This window comes from Adiantum capillus-veneris, chromosome 15 (genome assembly GCF_014529385.1).
Source record: "Adiantum capillus-veneris isolate H3 chromosome 15, ASM1452938v2, whole genome shotgun sequence".
Classification (NCBI taxonomy): domain Eukaryota; kingdom Viridiplantae; phylum Streptophyta; class Polypodiopsida; order Polypodiales; family Pteridaceae; genus Adiantum; species Adiantum capillus-veneris.
The window spans coordinates 91,014,105-91,040,479 of NC_140945.1; the positions used below are offsets into that span (position 1 = coordinate 91,014,105).

General features: G+C 49.4%; 1 protein-coding gene across 2 annotated transcripts in view; it reads right to left on the minus strand.

The window, feature by feature from the left end:
* Positions 1-24,888, minus strand: part of LOC147441048 (nicotinate phosphoribosyltransferase 2-like) — a 44,999-nt gene extending 20,111 nt beyond the window's left edge. The window contains exons 1-5 of one of the 2 annotated variants that reach the window (XM_086482791.1): positions 24,557-24,888; positions 23,466-23,613; positions 23,262-23,381; positions 22,571-22,705; positions 22,432-22,493 (exon numbers count right to left, since the gene is read on the minus strand). In XM_086482791.1, the coding sequence (XP_086338917.1) occupies positions 22,432-22,493; positions 22,571-22,705; positions 23,262-23,381; positions 23,466-23,613; positions 24,557-24,696 (605 nt within the window). In that variant the 5' untranslated portion in view covers positions 24,697-24,888. The remainder of the gene's footprint in view (positions 1-22,431; positions 22,494-22,570; positions 22,706-23,261; positions 23,382-23,465; positions 23,614-24,556) is intronic. The other variant, XM_086482792.1, reaches the window with a different exon arrangement.
* Between the last annotated feature and the right edge of the window lie 1,487 nt (positions 24,889-26,375).

A 26,375-nucleotide genomic window follows, 5' to 3' on the forward strand; every position in this document is an offset into this window, starting at 1 on the left:
CACCATGAATGTCCGGCCGTTCCAAAACGTTCCTTCCACCTACAAGTGTCTGGAACACCATTCCGACGTTCCCTGATTAAAAAAGGGCGTTTCCCGGTAACACTGGCTCAATCAGGCCTACCCCTTACAATGGGCTCTCTCTCTATTTATAACTCTAGAGTTAGTTACAAAAGGCCAAGAACCATATGACACAGCGGTGGTGCTAATTAGGCACTATGATCTGGTAATACAACTAAAAGGTACATTACACCATCCCCTTGAGAAAAGTCGGTTGATGGGAAAAAACGTTTCATGCAATTTACATGGGCTACTGGAGGAGCCAATATTGTCTCGACTAAGCTGGAGAGTTGTATCCCTTAGCTTGCATGTGACTATGTAGGAGACTCAATGATGCCTTCAAGACGAAAAAGATAATAGACATTGACTTTATCACCCTTCCTGAGCCCTTGCTTAAGCTGCCCCTCTCCTTCTAGAAGCTAGGCCCTTGCTTCCTGCTAAGGCTAGGCTATAGATTAATTACGATGTGTCCTCAAAGAGAAATGGCCCCAAACCCTCGTGCCCCTTTTGGTATTTTTTTATATCGCTTCAACTAAGTACATCGCCGATACACCCGTCCTCTGCACTTCCACGCAGAAACATGCCAAAGAATGAACCCACGGCACATATTTAAAGGCCCTAGGCCCAAAAGTAGTTTACATGAAAAGCGGTAAGTCTAAAAGCATCTGACCCAAAAGCTGCCAGCAAGGAATTCCATACACTGCCACGTCATCATCATGCACCACCAAACACAGAAATCCGTATTGCTACGAAATTTGTCTGTACAGTCTGTTAGCATGAAATCCATGCAAAACACGGAACCTATCCGTACAATCTGTCAGCTTGAAATCCAAGACTGTCGTACAGTTGTTGCCACATCAACAATTCTCCACGCAATGATTGTATGTGTGGGAGGATTCTGCTTTATTTTATAATTAACCCTAGAAACTTGGGCCCCATAGGATGGGGTCTCATAAGTTGGTCTTTAATAAATTGTCCCACTCAACAAGGTTCTGTAAGTTGGTGGGAACTCCTTCTTCTGCAGCCTCTAGGGTTTAGGCCCTTTGACCGGAATCTGCACGTTGGTTCAGCTCTTCAGTGGCTTGACACGTCAGCTATTGTGACATGCCCAACGTCACCATGAAACGCGTTTCGACAGGTCAAGACAGGTGAAATGTTTCGGGCCTTGAAACATTTCATTCACCAAGTGAAACACAAGCCGTTTCACTCACAAGTTACCAAGTTTTTAGTTTCAAAGTCGCTAAACGCACGTTTCGGTCTCACGTTTCACCGTGCTCTCATTTTGGACTGAAACGTTTCGTGGTGAAACGCCCCGTTTCAGGGTGAAACGTTTCGGCCTTGAAACGTTTCGCGGTTACGTTGGTGTCACATGCCCCCTTCTTGAAAGAAGAGTAATCGGCCATGATTACTGTATATCTGCAAACCAACTCAAGTTACTTAAAAAATATACAAGGGTCATTCCAAGGGACATTCAATTTTCTCAATCCAGATCAGAGCTCTTGATATTCCCGCGTAACAAAATTAGCCATCACACCCAGACCGCGCTGATCTATAATGGGTGTCTCGATACACTAATAAATACGTATCCAGGCAATCTCACCCAATTAGGAATATTTGGTGGTTGGCACATCACAATGCAGCACAAATGCTCACATATGCATGTTACAAGACAATGAATAGCGCCGCTTCGCACTCTCCCAAGACAGACTGTCTACGGTGTCAAGCTACGCAACGACTACCTCGTCATCCTCCCCCTCCCCCCCCCCCCCCTCCCCCCCCCCCCCCCCCCTCGGCAAATAACCTAAAAAGGTCCGAGCCATGAATCCAAAGAACTGATACAACCAAACACTCCCCAGATGCAGCCTGCGTCGCTTGAAGGTTTCAAGCATACAACTAAACGCTCCCAAGACGTCGCGTCTGCGTCGTTCAGAGGTTTTCCAGCGTACAACAAAACGCTCCCTGGACATCCCGTCAACGTCGTTCCGAGGTTTTCAAGCATAAAACAAAATGGTCCCCAAACATCCCATCTGCGTCGTTCTGAGGTTTAGACATTATTAAACAGCATGTCACACGACAGGTAGTAAATCACCAATCATCGAAACCAGTATTAAAATCAAAGTTAAACAATTCAAATCGGTACCAAGACAGGTTAAATCGGCACCAAGACAGATTCAAAACAGATACCATCCATTTCAAACGAATTCCAACAGTACTTTCTCAAACAAAATTCAAAAGTGTGTGAATACTAATCAACTAGAAAATTCAAATGCGTTTTTGATAATCGCACGGTTCCGTATCTAAAGTATCGCATCATTCTTGTCGTGCCAAGGCATGCCCCAAAGAACGTCGCAGTTGTCTAACTTCATGATGTGGAAATCGGCTTTTCGTATCCCTAGATAGTCTAAGGAGCCCAATGAGCGGTACCACTTTCTGAGTTTGTACGGTAGCTAGCTCAACCCCAAGTTCGCCATCCTATGAATCATGCTTATGGATGGATGAAATTTTCAGTAGCTCCTGGGTCAAAGAAAATCAAGGCTTTCAAACCATTGACTTTGCCATGTGCTCTGCACACTTCATTTGTAACTTCGAAATTTATGCCATAAATATCAGGTACTAGTTCAATAGCTGGTCTAGCTCTCTTAGCCAGAGGTGGCCCTGAGGATATTTTTGCTGTTGGAGTGGGGGGTTGCTCTGAAGACGTCAAGGCTCTTTGAGGACATGTATTGAAGGTATGCCCCGTTTGAAAGCACTCAAAACATCGGCCTTCTTGTAACATTGTTTCTTGTTGACGCTGTGTCAAACGAGGCCTTTGAGGTTGACTTTCATGAGATTCCCAGGTATTTGTTCGTTATTGCCCGGAGTTCTGATTGTTTGCCGGAGTTGTTACTCTAGCTTCCTTTTCGTAGACCGCGGCATGGTCCATAAGCTCTTGCATTGCCAATATTTGTTTAGATAAACAATATTCCTGTAAAAGTGATGCCAGTCCAATGGTGTACACTGGTCCAAGAGAATCAACTTAAAGAAAGACACCGGAAGGTAGACGTCAAGAAAACCTTTGGTTATAGTCTTCCATGGTCTCTGCGGCAAGCATTTTTAAAGTGCCCCATTCCGCCAAAATTTGGACTTCAAAGAGGGAAGTCCTATAACTACGTGCAAATATTGTCTTCAAAGCTTGCCACGTCCTTGAAGCATACGGTTGTGTTGCTATTGAACCCCACCACTACTTCATAGCATATCCCCCTACTCCAGAAATCTTGGATTCTTTCGTATAGTTTCCCAAAGCATAGATGTTGTCGAATTGTTGGAGAGTTCAGATCCTCGGACGAGGCTACTATCAGATTGAGTTTGAGACATCCGAGATGGCGTCCAAGGTCATCGCCATGAGTCCCTTGACCATCCGAGTAGTTCGAGCCCACTTTCGACAGTGGAGACATGGTTTTGGCCCTGCTTCAGATGTTCTGTTAGAGGAAGCAGACATTCCCATCTCCGTCTACTTTCCTGGTTTGCGGAGGGAGTACCTACCACTTTTGTCCAGGATAGGCTCACGATTGGGACTATCCTGGAGAGACCTCGCACGGCAGCCTTAGTAGCTGCCAAGGCGGCCGGCATTCCCTCAGTTCACGTTCTGGTTAGGGACACTCACACTCTCCCGAAGGTCATCCTCCTTCCCCGAGTGAGTGGGGTTGGTTTACACAGAGCGTGGAGTATTCGGGCCTCCCGAATAAGTGCTTCATTTGTCGCAGATGGGCCATCTTGCGAAGGCGTGTCCACGGAGGCGGCCCCGACCTACACCACAGACCCAGCCCCAACCTGCAAGGGCTAGCCAGCAGCCACAGGCAGAGACACAAAGCACATAGGTAGAGCCACCCTCCGAGCCTAGGGCTCCAGCGGAGGAGGGATGGCAGCAGGTTCGTGGTCGCCGACAGCAGGGGCCTCAGCGACAGTGTGGCACGCAGGGTGGTCCTCAGGCACCTGCCCAGCAGCAGTGGGTTCCCACGGGGAACCGATTCTGTCCTCTTGAGCAAGACGAGGTCCCTGCTCCAGCCCCCACCTCAGCTTCACCCTCGACAGCCCCCCCTCCCCCCGAGTTCCCACCCTCCTCATCAGCCCCCCCCCCCCCCCCCCGCCTCCTGCTCCCATTGCCTCTCCTCCTCGCCCCTCTCCTCCCCCACCTCCCCCTGCTCCTACACTCCCGCCTCCTGCTCCCGCCGCCTCTCCTCCCCCACCTCCCCCTGCTCCTACACCCCCCCCCTCCCGCTCCAGTTCCATAGTCGACCCAGGGGGCAGGGCCATCCCCGGTTGCTAGGAAATCTCTTGGCAGCACCTTTGCCACGAGTCGCTTGGCGAGAGAGGGACAGCCTTTCTTGCGACCCCCTCTACATGTACTGACGTCTCCCTTTGCACCAGTCCCTCGTGGTCTGACGAGCTTCGACATTCGGCGTCGATGGGACTTTTTTGCCTACGACTTTACACGATTTCTCAGCGACTTCTCATCAGACCTTGAGGCAGCCTGCTTCAAGGTTCATGTTCTGTTCCTTGCAGCTAGGGGGATAGAGGCCTTGGACTCAGCGGTTAGCTTCTCTTTTCTCCTGTTCAGCAGGGAATAGACTGAGTGGACTCTCGACTCGGTGCTGGAGTGACTCCACACACAGGTCCTAGAGTTCTCTCACCACATGGCAGACCTAGGAGTTACAGACATACTTCAAACTCTGTGGCCATTGGCCAAGTTTGTTGTGACCCCTCCAGATGCAGCAGGATGTAGACACAATGTGGTTCACTTCTTTGCTGATACACAGAGCCCGCCATGCTATGTACACATTCATGAGGACTCCTGGGCAGAGGAGGTTGCTTTACACACGGCTCGGTCTACTTGGGCTTGGGCCAGGCAGTCTTTGCAATCAACTTGGGCTTGGGCCAGGCACTCTTTGCAGTCACGCCTATCTAGAGGACGCTCGGATGCGGATTACTCCCCATCCAAGCCAGCCTCGAAGATAGCACGTTTAGCTGCTGTGGCAGCATCTGTTCTCTACCCATGAGGATCGTCTCATGGAACGTGCAAAGACTAGGTGGGCCCCAATTTCAGCGTCAGAGGGGCCGACTGCGTCAGGAGCTTCAACGTTGCCTTGTGGGAGGAGAGATTGATCTCCTTATGCTACACGAGCATCATCTGTGTGAGAGCCGCATCAGACGATGTGGTCAGCTCTTGCGTGGACGATATGATACTTTTTGGTAAGCTGCTTTTGGACCTGGAGGTATCCAGGGTGGGATATGTATGACTATTGCGGATTCTTTGCAGCATGCCATTGTGGGCAAAGGGATTATTGTGCCAGGCAAGGCTCAGTGGATCACTATGCAGGTTCAGGGTTGCCTTGTGGGCTTTCTGAACATATATACGCCCAATGTGGCGAGTGCACGAGCAGAGTTCTGGTCACAGATTGTTGAGTCTCTGCCACAGGCAGAGCAATGGTGCATAGAAGGTGACTTCAACATGTTGGAGGACCCTTCTGACAGGATTGGTGGTAGCCATGCCACTGTGCATGGAGTTGAGCTGGCAGCTTGGGAGAGGTTTTGTATGACTATGAGGGTTTCGGATGTGTGGCAGCACTCTAGCTTTGTGAGGACCCCAGATAGCTTGGCCTTTTCTCGTTCGGACCGCAGAGTGGGAGGAGTGAATCTATCGCGGATAGATCGCTTCTACACTAGTGACCACTTCTGTGACTTGGGTGGGGCAGTTGGCATTCTGGCAGGAACTTCCTTCTCGGACCATACACCAACGATCCTCACAGTGGCAGATAGGCAGAGGAGGGGGAGTACGATGCTTCACATCCCTGAGAGGGTCTTGCTGGACTCTTCACTCAGAGAGCGAGTAGAAGCTCTTTGGACAGAGAGCTTGGACATGCAGGATTCTCCTGCTGACAGAGTGGCCTCAAGACTAGCTCAGCTTAGTCGTTTCTTTCTCCAAGAGTCTCTGTTTCTTTCTCCAAGAGTCTCTGGCTCGCCTGGCTGCAACAAGAGAGGAGGAGCAACGTCTCAGACGGGGCGTTGCTTCCTTGCAGAGGATGCAGGAGCAGCATCCAGACAGTCCTTGGTTGGAGGAGCAGTTACAGCAGGCAGGAGCTTGTTAGCACAGAGGAGCGGCGCCATGAGTTTGCTTTCCATCGACAGGCATCTCAGTGGACACAAGTGGGTGACAGAGTGACTGGTGCTTTCTTCGAGGCAGTGGGACCTAGGCATACGCATGCCAAGGTCAGTCAGTTGAGGAGGCCCAACAGGTCAGTGGCTTCTGAGCCAGAGTACATGAGTGCAATTGCTACTGACATTAACCATGAGTTACTGTCTGCAGAGCCTCAGTCAGAGCGTCAGGATGCATGCAAGGAGCAAGTGTGGGCACAGATACCCTGCCTTGTGACTGAGGAGATGCGCCAGAGGCTTGAGCTGCCACTTCAACTTGAGGAGTTGCACACGGCTCTTAGTGCACTCCCCCGTGGTAGCTGTCCAGGTGAGGATGGCTTGACTCCCAGTTTTTTCTTGGAGTAGTGGGACTTGCTTGGCCCAGATCTCTGTAGTGCTTTTCAGTACATCTTGCACACAGGAGAGATACCTAACAGCATGAGTGAGGGTCTGATCTACCTCATTCCCAAGGAGGGTGGCTCCTTGGATGAGATTCAACAGTGGCACCCCATCACCATCCTCAACTCAGTCTACAAAATTCTTGCCAAGGCTCTGAGTTTGAGGATCCAGCCACTTCTAGAGAGCCTTATACATGGGACTCAGACAGGTTTTGTCAAGGAGCGCAGTATCCTTGACAACATCTTTACTTTTTGAAAGGCTTTTGCCCTAGCGCGGCTCCGTGGTGAGGATCTGGTGATTCTTCTTCTCGACTTTGAGAAGGCCTACGACAGAGTTGAATGGGACTTTCTAGAGGGCACTCTACACAGGATGGGCTTCTCAGATGCTTGGATCAGAGGGGTGTCGGCTTTGTACAGACGGGCACACAGTCAGGTTCTTTTGTCAGGAGGTAGAGGTGATCGTTTCATGCTCACACGTTTGGTCAGACACGGCTGCCCTCTTGCCCCCTTGCTCTTTCTGTTCTATGCTAAGGCAATGAGCAGGTTTTTGGTGTCGCATCAGGTGGTTTACAGGGCTTAGCACTCCCTATTCGGGCAGATTAGCTACTTCATGCTGAGTTTGCTGACGACTCAGCCTTGTACTTGGATGGCCAGGAGGCCAATCTTCACAGGTGTGAGCAGGCTCTTGAGACCTTTTGTTGTGCATCTGGCGCACTGATCAACTAGAGAAAGATAGTGGCTTTCTCCGTTGGTAGTGCTCCTGTGCCCGATTGGATGCCAGGTGAGGGTTTCAGGTGGATTCCCTCGGGGACTGCAGTTCGGTACTTGGGCTGTCAGGTTGGTTTGAACTTGTCTCCCGAGCAGCAGATTGCTCCCCTCCTCCTGTCTATCAGGAGAAATTGTTACATTGGAGCTCTGCACGATTGTCATGTGACACATCCAACCCTATGTGTCCGTGGACAAGCTACAGCACGACAAGGGTTCAGTCAGTCCAGTCAGTCTATATTAGAAGTTTTCTGGCACTTTTGTGAGTCTGTTCGCAGACCGTGCATGCCCAGGCACTTAGTGCAAATGCATATCCTCTGGTTGCACACAGCATGATCATAAGCATTCCCATCAAATCCATCAGAATCCCTGAGGGGAATTTTCTAGTGCATTTAACCTATGTTTCCTATTTTTGACATTTTTCACTTATTAATTTAAGTGACTTTTGTTGGAAAGTAGGTAGGGCAAATTGAGTAAGTTTGTATATAAGCAAACCTAGGCTAGCACTAATTGGCAGAAGAGGTAGCAGGAGCACCGTGCTCAACAGGCAACTTCTCAGCAAGATACCCTTGGTGGCATTTTCCCTCCAAGCAAGAACCTCACCTTCACCTAGCGTTTTTCATCAGCATAGCTTCATCGCCAGACACCTTAGCCCTAGCGTTTTCATCAAGGCTTCATCGCCAAACAACCTCAGCCCTAGCGTTTCCAGAAACCCCAAATCGCCCTTAGATCAGTCTCGTCATCCCCGTCGTCGACATCGGTCTAGCCTATACTTGCATCACTCACATGCATTCACTTTGTACCAGTTTGTGCAATCAATCGTAGACCACTCTCGCCAACGAGAGTGGGGCCTTCGGAGGAGGGTTTTACAACGTCTTTGGTGCGTATTCTCTCCTCTCTCTATCTCTGAGTCTCATACACTTTCACGCACAGTGTCCATTCACTTGTTTGTGATCATTGCACTCTCTCATTAAGAACGGAAGGCTCTCCCTTCCATAAGAACAAAAAGGAACCTTGAGCACAGTTCGGAGCACTCATCTTGAGCAAAGTTCAAACATTCATTCCGCTGCACCTAACATTGGTATCAGAGCTTTGGCAGTGTTCTGTATCGCTCAAGGAAAGAACCACAAGAATCACAAGAATTTTTTTGCTTGTTGCGGTCGCACGAACCCAAGTTCGCTTGGGCGTGTCGATTCCTAATCGTGTTTTTGAAGAGTGACAAGAATCCCAGGTAAGAAGGGCTTGTCCAGCCTCCCCTTGTGTCTCTTTTCACTCATTGCGAGCAAACCGTGCACTTAGCGGCCGGCCAATCAACGTGAGGTGGGATAAAGCAACCTTGGTGTGAGCGCAAGGCCGCCAAGGGGTGCGCCCACAGAAAAGAGCAGAACTCGGGAGAAGAGAAGATCCTTCTCAAACACAGATTGCAAGCAAAAGAAGACCCTCAAGACCCTCAAGAACCCAAGACCCCAAGACCCGCAAGAACCCAAGTTCCTCGTGAACTTAAGAACCAAAGATCATAGTGCATGGTCATCACCCGAAGCGGAATGGATACTTCGCATACAGGTGATGATCATGAGAGAGGCGACAAAGAATTTTTCCCACCAAGAAGTTTTTCCGACCCTCCCCCTTCTCCATCTACACCATGAGTTGTACCAAATCCTATGGAGGCGATGGTCAAGTCGATGTTGGACATGATGGCACGACAAGAAGCGACTCGCATGGACAGGGAACGTGAGCATGATGAACGAAAAGAAAGAAAAGCAATACAACAAGAAACGACTTGCATTACCTTGGAACGTGAGCGCGATGAACGAAAAGGAAGAAAAGCACAAAGAAAGAGGAAGCCAGCCATACGAGTGGCCTTGGAGGCCAACCGTGAGGTTCAAAGAGACCTACACACTCAAGAATTGGTTCGACAAGTTCTTGCGTCGAAGTCTGAACCAGCCAAAGATGTTGGTAGTTCCTCAAGTGGCGCAAGCCGGGATGCGGACTCCAACAACCCAGTCACAGAGAAGATGACTTTCAGTAAGTATGATGGTAAGATGGATGCTACGGTTATTCATTCTTGGTTGCATCAATTTAATGCTTATTTTGCGACAACTAAGAAGACAGGGAATAGCAAGGTTTTGACGGCAGCTATGTACCTTGCTGGTGATGCCATCAATTGGTACCACGCATGGCAAGAGGCACAGTTAGCCGCGCACCTAGAGGAAGCCGATCACGCCCCTTTCCTTCAATTGGGTTGATTTCCAAGACAAGCTCAAGGCGCAATTTAGGCCACCTCAGTACCTTGCACGATTGAAGGACGATTGGCGCGCCAGTTATGTCTTTCTCTAATCGTGTTTTGTAGCTAGGTACCCAATTACGCAAGTCGGATGATGAGCGCAAAGAGGCATTCACTTTACGGATTGGACGAGTATGTCAAGTACGATGTCGAGGTGCTCGATCCAATCGATCTCAAGAAGGCGGTAGCGATTGCTCTCGCACAGGAGATGAAGCACAACAAGGGAAAGCCTAAGGAGAACAAGACTTCCACAAGTACCTCTCAGACTTCTCAGAACCCTCAGAACGGTAAGAAGAATGGTAACTCTTCTAACCAATCTTCCAACAGTCCCTCAGAAAAGAACTCTCCCAATGAACCTAAGGGTAAAGCTAACACAATTGCTAAACCTAAGCTCACTCAAGATGAAAAGGTAGCACAAGGAATTTTAGGAGGATACATCACGTCGGAAGAGCAAAGCACTCTAAGGAAGGTCGTTGTTTTCATTGTCACATTAAGAGTCACATAAAAAGAACATGTCCTAAGCTTGACTCTAATGAATCTAAAGAATCCACAGAACCCACTTCCTCTGTCAATGCAATCAATGACAACACGAGTGTGCCCCAAGTTTCTCCTGACCCTCCCATTGATGAGTCTCTCATTAAATGTTATGGTCATATGACGGGGCAGCATTTTGTCATATTGTTTGACCCAGGCAGTATGCATGATGTGATCAGTCCCTCTCTTGTTGAGACAGGCCGCCTAGAGGTTAGTCAGAAATCTCCTCTCGCGGTCTCTAGCTTCGCTCCCGGTATGGACTCTCTCATCACAAAAGAGTGCTTTGATGTGTTGTTTACAGTTCAATAAGCTGCTTTCGGAAGAAAATTTTTAGTCTCTCCTCTCTCAGGATGTGATATGATTTTGGGCATTCGATGGTTTCGTGAGCATAACCCTCTCATTGATTGGGCGGAAAATACGTTCACTTTCAATGCCAAAAGTGACTCTCTCATTGTCATTCGTGGAGAGCAAGTTGTTCATTCTCCATCTCTCATTGCTAATGTGCAAGCGAAGATTGAACGGATTCAGGAAAAGGAGACTCTCAGAGTCTCTTCTTCTCCAAAGCATGACACACCGAATTTGCATGATGATGCGCATGATGATTTGAATGATAATGATGAGCATGATGATTTGGATGACAATGACAAGCATGATGATTTGCATGAGCAAGATGCGATTTCTCACAAGAATGATGATTTGCATGAAGATGATGTGATTGTTCACAAGAAGGATGAGTTAGAAAGGGTGCTCGATAACATACTCAAGGTTGAAAACGGGCTCGCTGCTGCTGCTTCACCTGCGCACGCCATCGGTCAACCCCCCACCCCACACCTCAGCCCACTGCCTCCCCCCCGCTGCCCACCCCCGCGCTGCCTGCCAGCCTGTGCCGCCCCCTGCCTGCCAGCCCGCCCGCTGCCTGCCCGCGCTGCCTTTTAGCCACTGCCGCCCCCGCCACCCCCTCCTGCTGCTGCCACCAGTGCTTCCACCTTCCCCAACCCGCTGCCCCCCGGCCCCGTCTTCCCGCCCATCTCGGTTTCTCCCCGTCAACCCCTGCAATTCGGCCTCCTCGGCATTGCTTCCTTTTTTGGGGCAGTGTCTCCTACGCCTGATTGCAACGTCCACCCGTCGACCTCTTCTTACGACACAGCAGTAGGCGCAGAGGGAGGCTCCAGCTTCGCCACAGAGGGACTCGCCAGAAGCCCCCTCGCCCGACCCCGCTGAGCCCACCATTCGACTTGCTCTCTCGCGACAGAGCAAGCGAGCCTTGCCGCAGAGGTAGAGCGATTGCAGGCGACTTCGGTCATCTGCAAGATTCTCGGCACCCGACCTAGCAGAGGAGAGCTGCGAGACCTTCTCCAGGCCCGCCTTCTCGCAGAGGTGGGCAAGATCTTGGATGTCCAAATTCTCATACGGGGGTACTATCAGATCGAGTTCGAGACCTCCGAGATGGCGTCCAAGGTCATAGCTATGAGTCCACTGGCCATCCGAGCATCACGCGCCCACTTTCGACAATGGCGACATGGTTTTGACCCGACTTCGGATGTTCTAGTAGAGGAGGCAGACATCCCCATCTCGGTCTGCTTTCGGGGTTTACGGAGGGAGTACCTACCACTTCTTTCCAGGATCAGCTCCGCCATTGGGACTGTCCTAGAGACACCTCGTACGGCAGCATCAGTAGCTGCCAAGGCGGCTGGCATCCCCTCAGTTCGAGTTTTGGTCAGAGACATCCACACGCTCCCGAAGGTCATCCTTCTGCCTCGGGTGAGTGGGGGTTGGTTTAGACAGAGTGTGGAGTACTCGGGCCTCCCGAACCAGTGCTTCATTTGCCGACAGATGGGCCACCTAGCGAAGGCCTGTCCACGGAGGAGGCCGCGACCTGCACCACAGCCTCAGCCCCAACCTGCCAGGGCTGGCCGCAGCCACAGTCAGCGGCACAGCGCACAGATTCAGAGCCACCCTCCGAGCCTGGGGTTCCAGCGGAGGGGTGGCAGCAGGCCCGTGGCCGTCGACGCCAGGGGCCACAGCAACAGCCTGGCACTCAGAGTGGCCCTCAGGTGCCTACTCAGCAGCAGTGGGTTCCCACGGGGAGCCGCTTTGGTCCTCTTGAGAAGGAGGAGTCCCCTACGCCAGCCTCCACCTCCGCTTCACCCTCGACAGCCGCTGCCCCTTCAGAGTTCCCCTCCTCCTCCTCATCCCCCCCCCCCCCCCCCTAGGCTCCCGTCGCCTCTCCACCTCGCCCCTCTACCTCTGTCGCCCCATCCCGCCCCTCTTCTCCTCTGCTCCCCCCAGCTCCCTCTCCCCTCCCCTCCTGCTCCAGTTCCACAGTCGACTCAGGAGACTGGTCCCTCTCCGGCGGCTAGGAGATCTGTTGGCAGCGCCTTTGCCACGAGTCGCCTAGCGAGAGAGGGTCAGCCCTTCTTGCGGCCCCCTCTGCAGATTCAGACATCTTCCCTGGCAGCTATCCCTCGTGGTTTAACGAGCATTGACCTCCGACGCCGCTGGGACTTCTTCGACTACGGGTTCACTCGCTTTCTCGGCGATTCCGTAGCAGACCACGAGGCAGCCTGCTTCAGGGTCCATGCTTTGTCCCTCGCCGCAAGGGGGACAGAGGCCTTGGACTCAGCAGTTGGTTTCTCCTTCCCCCTCTGTGGTAGGGCCGAGACAGAGTGGTCCCTCGACTCAGTGTTGGGATGGTTGCATACACAGGTTCTCGAGTTCTCTCATCACATGGGAGAACTTGGAGTTACAGATTTGCTGCAGACTTTGTGGCCATTGGCCAAGTTTGCGGTGACACCCCCAGACTCAGCAGGATGTAGGCACATTGTGGTGTACTTCTTTGCTGTTACGCAGTGTTTGCCTTGCTATGTATACATCCATGAGGACTCCTGGACAGAGGAGGTTGCTTTACACACGGCTCGCTCTGCTTGGGCTTGGGCTTGGGCTAGGCACTCACTACAGTCTCGCCTATCTAGAGGACGCTCAGATGCGGATTACTCCCCATCCAAGCCAGCCTCGAAGATAGCCCGTCTTGCTGCTGCGGCAGCATCTGTTCTCTCTCGCTCCCCATGAGGATCATCTGATGGAACGTGCAGGGACTAGGAGGGCCCCAGTTTCAGCGACGGCGGGGCCGATTGCGTCAGGAGCTTCAGCGTTGCCTTGTGGGAGGAGAGATTGATCTCCTTATGCTTCAGGAGCACCATCTGTGTGAGAGCCGCATTCGGCGAAGTGGTCAGATTTTGCGTGGACAATATGATACCTTTTGGTCAGCTGCTTTTGGACCTGGAGGCATCCAGGGTGGGGTATGTATGACTATTGCGGATTCATTGCAGCAGGCCATTGTGGGCAGAGGGATTATTATGCCAGGCAGGGCTCAGTGGATTACTATGCAGGTTCAGGGTGGCCTTGTGGGCTTCTTGAACATCTATGCACCCAATGTGGCGAGTGCTCGTGGAGAGTTTTGGTCACAGATTGTTAAGTCTTTGCCGCAGGCCGACCATTGGTGTGTAGGAGGAGACTTCAACATGTTGGAGGACCCTTCTGACAGGATTGGAAGCAGCCATGCTACTCTGCATGGAGTCGAGTTAGCAGCTTGGGAGAGGTTGTGTATGACTTTGAGGGTCTCGGATACATGGCAGCTCTCTGGCTTTGTGAGGCCTCCAAACAGTCTTGCCTTCTCTAGATCGGACAGCAGAGTGGGAGGAGTGAATCTATCGCGGATAGATCGCTTCTACACTAGTGACCACTTCAGTGACTTGGGGGGATCAGTGGGCATCCGGCAGGGACATCCTTCTCGGACCATGCACCAGTGATCCTCACAGTGGCAGACAAGCAGAGGAGTGGAAGCACGATGCTTCGCATCCCAGAGCGGGTCTTGTTGGACTCAGCACTCAGAGAGAGGGTAGAGGCTCTCCGGACAGAGGACATGGACAGCCAGGTTCCACCTCCAGACAAAGTGGCCTTAGGCCTAGCTCAGCTTAGCCACTTTTTTCTTCAGGAGTCTCTGGCTTGCCGGGCTGCAGCGAGAGAGGAGGAGCAGCGTCTCAGACGAGGCATTGCTTCACTATAGAGGATGCAGGAGCAGCATCCAGACAGTCCATGGTTGGAGGAGCAGTTACAGCAGGCTCGACAGGAGCTTGCTAGCACAGAGGAGAGGCGTCATGAGTTTGCCTTCCACCGACAGGCATCTCAGTGGACTCAGGTGGGTGACAGAGTGACTGGTGCTTTTTTTGAGACAGTGGGACCTCGGCACTCGCATGCCAAGGTCAATCAGTTGAGGAGACCCGATGGGTCAGTTGCTTGTGAGCCCGAGGATATGCGTGCAGTCGCTACTAACTTTTACCGTGAGTTACTGTCGGTTGAGCCCCAGTCAGAGCGGCAGGATGCATGCAAGGAGCAGGTTTGGGCACAGATGCCTTGTCTTGTGACAGAGGAGATGCGCCAGAGGCTAGAGATGCCACTTCAGCTTGAGGAGCTGCACACTGCTCTTAGGGCCCTCCCTCGTGGTAGTTGTCCAGGTGAGGATGGGTTGACTCCCAGCTTTTTCTTGGAGTATTGGGACCTGCTTTGTAGTGCCTTTCAGTACATTTTGCACACAGGAGTGATGCCTGATAGCATGAGTGAGGGCTTGATCTACCTCATTCCAAAGGAGGGTGGCTCCTTGGATGAGATTCAACAGCGGCACCCCATCACCATCCTCAACTCAGCCTACAAAATTCTTGCCAAGGCTCTGAGTTTGAGGATTCAGCCACTTTTGGAGAGCCTTATACATGGGACTCATACAGGTTTTGTCAAGGAACGCAGTATCCTTGACAACATCTTCACTTTCTGGGAGTCTTCTGCCTTGGCACGTCTCCGTGGGGAGGACCTTGTGATTCTTCTTCTCGATTTTGAGAAGGCATACGACAGAGTTGAGTGGGACTTTCTAGAGGGCACTCTACGCAGGATGGGCTTCTCAGATGCTTGGATCAGAGGGGTGTCAACTTTGTACAGACAGGCTCACAGTCAGGTGCTTTTGGCAGGAGGTAGAGGTGAGCGCTTCATGCTCACACGCTCAGTCAGACAGGGTTGTCCTCTTGCCCTCTTTCTCTTTCTGTTCTATGAGGAGGCGATGCGCAGATTTTTGGTGTCACAGCAGGTTGGTCTGCGGGGCTTAGCACTCCCTATTCGGGGAGATGATTACTGGACGCTGAGTTTGCCGATGGCTCAGCCTTGTACTTAGAGGGCCAGGAGGCCAATCTGCACAGATGTGAGCAGGCTTTGGAGACCTTCTGTTGTGCATCGGGTGCACTGATCAACTGGAGAAAGACAGTGGCTTCCTCGGTTGGCAGTGCTCCTGTGCCAGATTGGATGCCAGGAGAGGGTTTCAGGTGGATTCCCTCAGGGATTGCAGTTCGGTACTTGGGTTGTCAAGTTGGTTTGGACTTGTTCCCCGAGCAGCAGATTGCTCCTCTTCTCCTGTCCATCAGGAGAAAGCTGTTACATTGGAGCTCAGCACGACTTTCGCTGGCTGGTAGAGTAGTAGTTGCCAACCAGGTGTTGTTGGCGACTATGTGGTACATTACTTCTTGCTGGATCTTCTCAAGTTCTTGTATCAGCCAGGTAGAGAGGCTGATCAGGAACTTCGTTTGGTCAGGTCGTGACACTCAGATTGCCCGAGTCAAGGTGGCTTGGTCGGTCATCACACTTCCTTGTTCTCAGGGAGGGCTTGGGATCATTGATCCAGCACAGCACAGCAGAGCCCTTCTTGGGAAGTTCGTAGTCAGAGGACGACTTCCAAGAGAGGAGCCCTGGAAGGAGTTCTTGCTGCAGAGGCTTCGTGCCAGCGTGCCTCAGTCAGGAGGCCCTTGGCAACCTTCGACCAGATGGATCTTTACAGAGTTGCGCCGAGTTGGTTTGAGCAAGAGACTGGAGGACCGCTTCGCTGTGAGTTTGCTTCGATCTTGGGAGCTCTTACGGCGTGGCCTAGAGCAGAGACAGCCGACGTGCACGGAGGAGCGCCTACGGCGACCCCTCGTCTGGAACCCCATGGTTAGCACTAAGAGAGGCCACTTGGTTGGTAGTCTGTCTCATGTTTCTTGGGGTCCCATGGCAGCAGGTCTAGCGCGCTCTCTAGGTGACTAGCTAGAGTTCACAGGTTTGTCAGAGGAGGTGCAAGGTTTCCAGCTACAGAGCATGAGAGGGGTGCAGAGCATGTGTCAGGACATCTCAGAGTCAGTTACAGTTGAGTGGCTCACGCCTCTTGAGCCAATAGCACCCCGGTGGATGGGAGCCTTCACACGACTGGAGGTTCTCATTTCAGTCAGGGCCTCCTCAGAGTCTATCTCAGCCCTGTTCTTCGAGCTTCAAGGTGGGGGACGACTACAGCGAGTTACAGTAGAGGCCCCGCAGGTAGCAGAGTGTTGTTTTCAGAGGATCCGAGTAGTGGGCATCTGTGGGAGGACCTGCGTCATAGACCCTTACCCAGCAGTTCTTGAGACAGGACACTGGAGGCTATGGGCTTGGGAGTGTTGTCCGCTGGTACGAGTACAGTAGGATCCTGGTGAGTGGCTATGGAGGGACCCCTTCTCTTCTGCAGACCACCCAGGAGTCCCGTTCTTTCAGTACACTGTTTGACTGGGACATCATATACTAGCAGCACAGAGAGAGGCCCGCCCCGCTGCAGCACGTCATTGGCAGGAGGAGGGTCTCACAGTCGAGTTCTTGACAGACTTTTGGGAGAGGTTGTGGGACTCCAGATAGCCGAGGCGAGTCACCTTGTTTCAGTGGCTGGTCGCACAGAGCTACAGCAGTAGGGAGCTGGCTAGTGCATAGTGGTCTCTCGGCCACATGTGCAGCTTGTGACCATTTGGTGGAGATTCAACGTCACTGTCTTTGGGACTGTCCCTCGGCCCAGCAGGTGTGGCTACGAGTTCTTCGGCTGATGCCTGCTCTCTCCACGGCTCGACAGTACACTTGGGGAGCAGCGGCTTGGTCCACCCTCACGAGCCCGGCACTTCAGTTTGAGCTATCTTCCACCAGCAGGATGATAGTGATGCAGGAGGGGCGACCAACACTCCATCCTGCTCTACAGAGCTTACTCCACAGGAGTGGTGCAGTGAGAGAGGAGTGTTGGGAGCTCATCAGTGGCCTGACACTTTGGTTCATCTGGCGGGCCCGCTGTTTCCGCATCTTTGAGGCTCGCCCTGTGCCACCAGCAGAGACTGTTCATGACTTTTGGCTAGAGCTGATCCATACTCTCAGAGGACAGCTCGAGGGACTACAGGGCAGCTCCGACCGCATGCGGGAGCGCCGCGAGGCTTTCCTTCGACTCTGGCGCCCTGGGCCTTTCTACACCATAGTCCAGGGTGTGCTCAGATGGCACTACCGTCCACCTGTGTGGCTCTTCCCTCCTCCCATCTCTTGATTTAGCCTCATTGTATATATGCTATTTTTTCATTGGGAGTCTCCCCATCATGCTTGTTGTAGCCCTCTCTTGCAGAGGTGGTTGTAGCCCTATGGGCAGTTTTCATTAACTAATAGAAGGATCTTTTTCTCGGAAAAAAAAGAAGGATGAGTTAGTAGATACTTTTTCTAGCGAAGCTACTCTCATTACATATTCAACCAATCAGGAAGAACCGATCTTGGCTCTCGAGCCTAGGTCCAAAGAACCCTCACAGGAAGTATTATGTGTTCGCATGATTAGGACGCACGCATTGTACGAGTGTTTCATTCATGATCGTTTCCTATATTTTCGTCAGCGTCTTTATGTGATCCCTTTTCCTAGGCATGACATATTGTACGTTGAGCACGTTTCACTCATGAATCATAAATGAGCACAAATGTATGCGGATTTTTCATGAAAAGCTGACAAGTATGTATTCAACGAAGTAACATTTCATGTCTCTTACTTGGCACGATACAGTTGTAGAACGAGCACATGACAGTACGAGCACCAAGCATGGGCATTTCCGTTGTGAATTGCCACAATTGATTGCTTCAAGTCAGAAGACAAAGATTCGATCTCATTGTTTGCGTGTGTGTGGTGAACAGTTTGGCACTCCGTCTCTTTGTTCATCTACATTGCATGCACAGTCTTTGAGGAAGACAGGATTTTTTCCACTCACTTTACATGGAATAGGTATGTTCATGGTTTTGTGTTGGAAATGGTTTCAGGAATTTTCAGCCATGGAGATTCTTGAATAAAAAGAAGCATGACTCTAGACGAAGTTGAAGCATCGAAGACGCCACAAAAGACTTTGTGTCGCTTTCGGCGCGGCCCAAAGAAGCAAGCGTTGCAGACCTTTATGAAGTTCAAGTACCGCACGACCCACACATCAGAGTGGGCCGGCGAAGAGTCCCTTCCAGGATTCGGATGCTATTGGCGATCTCCCTCGACGCCATACAGTTCGGTACCAGTACCTTACTTTGAAAAGGAGCGGATGTCACGTGACACATCCAACCCTATGTGTCCGTGGACAAGCTACAGCACGACAAGGGTTCAGTCAGTCCAGTTAGTCTAGATTAGAAGTGTTATGGCACTTTTGTGAGTCTATTCGCAGACCGTGCATGCCCAAGCACTTAGTGTAGATGCATATCCACTGGTTGCACACAGCATGATCATAAGCATTCCCATCAGAATCCTTCACGGAAAATTTCTAGTGTATTTAACCTATTTCCCCTATTTTTGACATTTTTCACTTATTAATTTAAGTGACTTTTGTTGGAAAGTAGGTAGGGCAAATTGAGTAAGTTTGTATATAAGCAAAACCTAAGCTAGCACTAATTGGCAGAAGAGGTAGCAGGAGCACCTTGCTCAACAGGCAACTTCTTAGCAAGATACCCTTGGTGGCGTTTTCTCTCCAAGCAAGACCTCACCTTCACCTAGCATTTTTCATCAGCATAGCTTCATCGTCAGACACCTTAGCCCTAGCGGTTTCATCAAGGCTTCATCGCCAGACAACCTCAATCCTAACGTTTCCAGAAACCCCAAATCGCCCCCCCCTTTGCATGGCATTTTAGATTTCAGCCTTTGACCACCTAAAAACCAGCAGATTTCAGCCAGCAGAGACCAGCCAACATCAGCGTTTTTGGTTCTAGTAATTCTCAGCCATTAGCGTTTTTGGGACAGCAGCAGATCGGCATCAGATTTCAGCCAGTAGCGTTTTTGGACAGCAGTAAGTTTGCATCAGTCTTCAGCCCTTAGATCGGTCTCGTCATCCCCGTCGACGACATCGGTCTAGCCTAGACTTGCATCAGTCACATGCATTCACTTTGTACCAGTTTGTACAATCAATCGTAGACCACTCTCGCCAACGAGTGGGGCCTTCGGAGGAGGGTTTTACAACGTCTCTGGTGTCGTATTCTCTTCTCTCTCTATCTCTGAGTCTCATACACTTTCACGCACAGTGTCCATTCAATTGTTTGTGATCATTGCACTCTCTCATTAAGAACGGAAGGCTCTCCCTTCCATAAGAACAAAAAGGAACCTTGAGCACAGTTCGGAGCACTCATCTTGAGCAAAGTTCAAACATTCATTCCGCTGCACCTTACAACGACTTTCTTTGGTTGGCACAGTTGTAGTGGCCAACCAGGTGTTGTTGGCTACTATGTGGTACATCACTTCTTGCTGGATCTTTTCGAGTTCTTGTATCAGCCAGGTAGAGAGGCTGATCAGGAACTTCCTTTGGTCAGGGCGTGACACTCCGATAGCCTTGGCCAAAGTGGCTTGGTAGGTCATCACTCTTGGCAGGTCATCACTCTTCCTTGTTCACAGGGAGGGCTTGGGATCACAAACCCAGCACAGTAGAGCAGAGCCCTTCTTGGGAAGTTCATCGTCAGAGGACTTCTTCCAAGAGAGGAGCCCTGGAAGGAATTCTTGCTACAGCGGCTCCGTGCTAGGGTGCCTCAGACAGGAGGCCCCTAGCGACCTTCGACTAGATGGATCTTCATAGAGATGCGCAGAGTTGGTTAGAGCAGGAGACTGGAGGACCGCTTCGCTATGAGTCTGCTTCGATCTTGGGAGCATTTGCAGCGAGGCTTGGAGCAGCGGCAGCCTACTTGCACAGAGGAGCGTCTGCAACAGCCCCTTGTTTGGAACCCCATGGTTTGCACTCAGAGAGGCCACTTGGTTGGTAGTCGGTCTCATGTTTCCTTGGGTCCCATGGCAACGGGTCCAGCACGCTCTTTAGGTGATTGGGTATAGTTTTCAGGCTTGACAGAGGAGCTACAGGGCTTTCAGCTACAGGGCATGAGAGGGGTGCAGAGCATGTGCCAGGACATCTCAGAGGCAGTACCAGCTGAGTGGCTCACACCTCTGGAGCTAGCAGCACCCATATGGATGGGAGCCTTCACGCGACTGGAGGTTCTCATCTCAGTTCGGGCTTGCTCAAAGTCTGTTCCCTCCCTATTTTTTGAGTTACAGAGTGAGGGCGCTTACAGCGAGTTGCAGTAGAGGCCTCGCAGGTGCCAAAGTGCTGTTTTCAGAGGATCCGAGTGGTGGGCATCTGTGGGAGGACTTGTGTCATCGATCCTGACCCAGCAGCTCTTGAGATTGGACATTGGAGACTGTGGGCTTGGGAGTGTTATCCACTGGCACGAGTACAGTGGGATCCTGACGAGTGGCTTCGGAGGGACCCTTTCTCTTCTACAGACCACCCAGGTGTCCCTTTCTTTCAGTACACTGTTCGACTGGGACGTCACATACTGGCAGCACAGAGAGAGGCTCGCCCTGCTGCAGCACCTCATTGGCAGGCGGAGGGTCTCACAGCTGAGTTCTTGGCAGCTTTTTGGGAGAGGTTGTGGGACTCCAGACAGCCGAGGCGAGTCACTTTGTTTCAGTGACTGGTCGCACACAGAGCTACAGCAGTTGGGAGCTGGCTTGTGCATACAGGTCTCTCGACCGCATGTGCAGCTTGTGACCATCTCATGGAGAGTCAGCGTCATTGTCTTTGGGACTGTCCTTTGGCACAGCAAGTGTGGCTTCGTGTTCTTCGGCTGATGCCTGTTCTTTCCACGGCTCGGCAGCACACTTGGGGGGCAGCTGCTTGGTCCACTCTCACGGGCCCGGCACTTCAATCTGAGCTATTTTTCACCAGCAGGATGATAGTGATGCAGGGGGGGTGACCTACACTCCAGCCTGCCACACAGCTTACTCCACAGGAGTGGTGCAGTGAGAGAAGAGTGTTGGGAGCTCATCAATGGCCTGACACTCTGGTTCATCTGGCGGGCCTGCTGCTTTCGCATCTTTGAGGCTCGCCCTGTACCACCAGAAGGGACTGTTTGCGATCTTTGGCTAAAGTTGATCCACACTCTCAAAGGACAGCTTGAGAGACTTCAGGGCAGCTCTGACCGCATGCGGGAGCGCAGAGAGGCATTCCTTCGACTCTGGCGTCCTGGGCCTTTTTTCACCACGGTCAAGGTGTACTCAGATGGCACTACCATCCACCTGTGTGGCTTTTCCCTCCTCCCATTTCTTGATTTAGACTCATTGTATATATGGTGTTTTTTCATTGGGAGAGTCTCCCCCTCATGGTTGTTGTAGCCCTCTCTCGAAGAGGTGGTTGTAGCCCTATGGGCAGTTTCATTAACTAATAAAATGATCTTTTTCTCAAAAAAAAAAAAAAATCCATGAGCTATCCTAGAACTTTGGTGAATCATTCTAAAGGAATGATTGAGAACTATGAAAGGGAATAGCTGGTAGGCCAGCTGAAATGGGCACTTCTAGTGTGCCACTATGGAGGGGTATTTAGAGCATCTAGAAAGGGTATCCGACCATTTAGAATAGACATTTCTAATGGGTCATGGGATGGAAACTTAAAGCATCACTAAGAACACACTAACCATCTGGAACAGACATTTTAAATGCGTCATGGGATGGGTGACTTAGAGCATCGCTAAGAGCAGACATTTCTAATGCGTCATGGGATGAGTGACTTAGTGCATCGCTATGAACTTTGATGTATCATTCTAAAGGAATGATTGAGAGTTTTGAAAGAGAATAGCCGTTAGGACACCTAAAACAGGATATTCTAATGCATTACATCGGATGGGTGATTTAGGGCATCTAGAAGGGGTATCGACAATCCAAAAACCGGCATTCCTAGTGCGTCATGGGATGGCGACTTAAGAGCAGCATAGACAAAGCTGTAAGCAGTAGAGCATCCTCAGTACACACTGGCCAGTGTGTAGGATCAATTCGCAGACATAAGACAATAGAGCAAACTGATAAAAAGGAGGAAGGTAAACCTTGTTCCATCAAATCCACCAATATAGCAATACTTTGAAGCACTTATTCCTCCATCAGGACCCTGTTAAAAGCATTAAAGCCAAACTGAATCCACACTAAACACAACTTGGAGCATCACAAATTCGAAATTACACGTACCTGCGCCCTCCGTAGACCAAATTCAAGGAGCATTTTGTCACTGCCAGCCACTTGACGGTGTCTTGCAGCATTCGTTGTCACCAGAGATGCATAGTTTACCAGATTCAACAATGCCGTCTCCAGTAATTGTGCAATCTACAATACCCATACTGATTAACATGAAACTGCAATCACAACTTTCATGCCCAAAAACATGCCATTAACGTCACAATCTCAAAAAATCCAAAACATGTTTGTTATTGGTCATCAACATCACTACTTTACCTTAAATTGTACAAAGACAAAGCATACAAAACATATACAGAGCCAACCTAAAGATTGATTCCCAAAGCAGTTCATTATGAGGTTGTTTCAATATGTATGCCAATTGTCAATATCAATTTAAATTTTGATGTGAATCCTACTATACCTCCATGATTATTCCTTATCTCAAATTGATAGTGAAGCATCACAATGAGGTTGGTGACCCCATTGCATGTGTACATGTTAAGTGAATACATCAAAGATGAAGAATTGCAAACATCATGTATACATGTTAAGTAAATTGTGTGCAAACAGTCCTTAATCTTTGAAAAAGGTATTTGGGTAATATATGTGATGAGAAACATTGATTTGAAGCATCTGAAAAGTGAGGAATCTCATTGGTTTTTCGCGCAGACATCCATTAAAAAAGGATGGGGTGTTTACTCACTAGTAATGGACCTTCTACCCTCATCAAGGGAATTCGAGGGAAAACTACAGAGCCTTCAGGAATCGCATAAATTTCCACATCTGAACAGTCTACAGATTTCAAATATGCAAAGAAATCCTCCTGCAGATCAGTTTAAAATAGTCTGTCAAAAGCTAGAAACTTCTACCAAATTTGAATGCTTGATTTTCCAATTCCTCAACATACCTCACAGGTTGGCGGCAGGACTGTTCGCAAATAATCTATGTCAGAATTCTCAAAATGAAAAGTTGCTGTGAAGCGAATGCATTCCTCAAGGCCAGCAAAAACGGTGTATTCACCTCCAAAAGGATTTTTTCGGAAAAGAAGATCGAAGCTGGTTGGAAAAAACAGAGGTGTCCCAAAATAAGTTAAGTCTCATAGTTAAGGCTTGTATTTCATCACCAAAAAGTATGAGCACAAGCCCCCATATCTCTCACGCCTAAGACCACCTGGTGTTTGTAAGTTGCCACAGCTCCTCTCGTTATTATTTTCAGGTGGATCACTTCAGACACACACTACATCATGGGGGATACATATGCATGCTCTTGCACGATAAGATTGTTGAAAAAAAAACACATATACACATCCACAAACAAATAAACAAGACCACAATCCCAAAAATATAATTGAATACAAAGGTGCTTGGTCCAAAAATATCATGCTCCAATCGACAGCACAGTTTGGACCTGTATTGCAGGAAACGTCACCCCCAAGGCTGGCACTGGCATTTCTGCTAACGAGAGAGGCAAGAGAACAATTCGACACTAGTAAAGCTTTGTTATCACTTCATCTGGGTGCCAAGATTCATCATCATGGGATTTTTCATGTGCCCATCTACCCTCCATTGAGTATACCCGGCATTTCCTAGGTTTTGCACTTGCTGTTTCAAGTTCCCATTTGCAGGCTTGTTTGGAAACGTTTCGTGCAGCATACAGAGAAAGCAAGCGTGTCTTCCGGAGTAAGAACATTCAAAGCTGTTCAGCCCACGCAACTTGTAATTTCAACGGGGATTGCCTTCTCCTTGATTGAGGATAATGTAAGTGTGTGTAATGCTTGCAAGAGCTAACTCAAACACTCACCAAGCTTATGCATCTAGTGAGCATGTAGGATCAGGCAACATCTAGAATTCATCAGCACATGCACTCAAGTGCCAAGGTATATCCAAGCATAACAAACCCACTTCAAAATAACTACTGCATATCAAAGCAGGTAATCCTTCAAAGTGCATTCTTTTTCCCTCCTTTTTCCCTGCAAAGAGCAAGCAAACAGAGGCTTACACTGCACGGTCCAGATGTTTATCCGCCTTCCAGTACGCGTATGCCATGGTGAATTGGTACAAATCCGAAAAAAGGGCTGAGATCATGGGATTTGTGGGCTTCGCTAGCTCAATAGGTCCTTCTCCTGGAAGAGTCGCCATAAGAAGAAGACGAAGACTAGACGCTCAAAAGCTTCCTTCACACATACGCGCGCGCGAGAGAGAGAGAGAGGGAGAGAGGGCGGGAGGAAGGGAGGAGATGACTGCGGGTATATGTCCTCGTGCAGACTTATACAAGCTTAGACGCTTTCCGCCCTCTAAACAAGAAAGCGGATTCCAGAATCTAAATCGTTGGCCCTTGGGCTGCCGGCCCCTATTAGGACGTCGCAACTAGTCTTTTTTGGAGGCCACTATCCATCTATGATATATCTATATCTATATCTAGTCTATTTATAATGAGGGGAGGGATTCCGGCCCCCCCTCTCTACCTCTCCTCCCTACATGCATGCCCCCATCCTCTCTCCCACTAAGACTAAGATATCGCCTACAAGAGTCGTGACAACCAATCTCTGTGTGAATTTTGTGGCCCTCACAGGCTCCCTCGCACGCGACAAAGTTTGGGTGAAACCTTGGCTCTCACAAGTTTTTGAATCACCTGCGTCTCATGTTTCCTCCCTCACCAATCACTTGCACCTAGTCATCAGTTTGCTACTAACTCTACCCTAATCACGAGCTTGCACTCAACAGTTTACAGATACAGAGATTGCAGGGTCATGCACACGCTTCGAGGTATAAGATGATGAGAGAGAGAGAGAGCTGAAACAGCGAAACAATGCAGAGTGGGAATGGTGAAAAAGAAAGAGAAGAGAGGTGGTGGCACGTGCTATCTACAGGCTGGTGCATACACGAGAGAGAGAGAGAGAGAGGAGATAACTGCAGTCATTGTCAGCAACCCTAACGATAAAAAAGTCTTAACTAAGAATCTTATAAGATAATTAAAGAAAATTCTCATTTTTAAATAGCTAGTATCCATAATAGATAAAATAATTTTACACTAAAAACACAATAAAAATTCCATGTCATTGTAGGCACATATTATCCCTTATCTCCTCTTACCTTTGCAAGCCTTAGTGCCTCCTCGACTTGTTTAGCATGTTGAAAAAGGCTTTAGGCTTTGAAAGGAGTAAAGATCTTAATTATAGAAGTTTGATCCATGATATAAAGTATTGATTCAATAATATATTTTTCATATTTTGATTTATATAGTCCTTTTATCTAAGGACTTCACAAAAGATTCTTTTTATTAAAGTGTTTTACTATTCTCTATGCTTATTAAAATGAAGGCATTAAAATTATTTTTGTTTTAGTTTTTCAATGTGTTTTTTTTTATTGTTTTTATTTTATTTTCAAATGAGGATGTGCAATGTGCATCTTTCATCTAATGCTTTAAATGTGCCTTTTCCAAAATCTAACCTTTTTATGATTAATGGATATATAATTTATGTTTTTAAGTTATTTTTTTATTTTTTTCCAAATGATATTGTGCAATGTGCACACCTTTCACCTTATTATTTAAGTGTGGCCTTTTCTTTTTTTTTTCTTTTTTTTTAGCAAAACTCACAATTGTGAGTGAATTATATTGATCCTCCCAAAAAATTACAAGGTCTTGCCATGCTCGTGTTGAGCCATGCATCATCCAGGGACCACAGTTACATCGGCTATATGGACAGCCACCCCTAACAAACCACCCCCCTATCCTTGATACACAAGGTCAATTATCATGTCCTTCTGAGATCTTCTATTTACCATTGGCCAAGGTTTTCCCCCTTCCTAGGCATTCC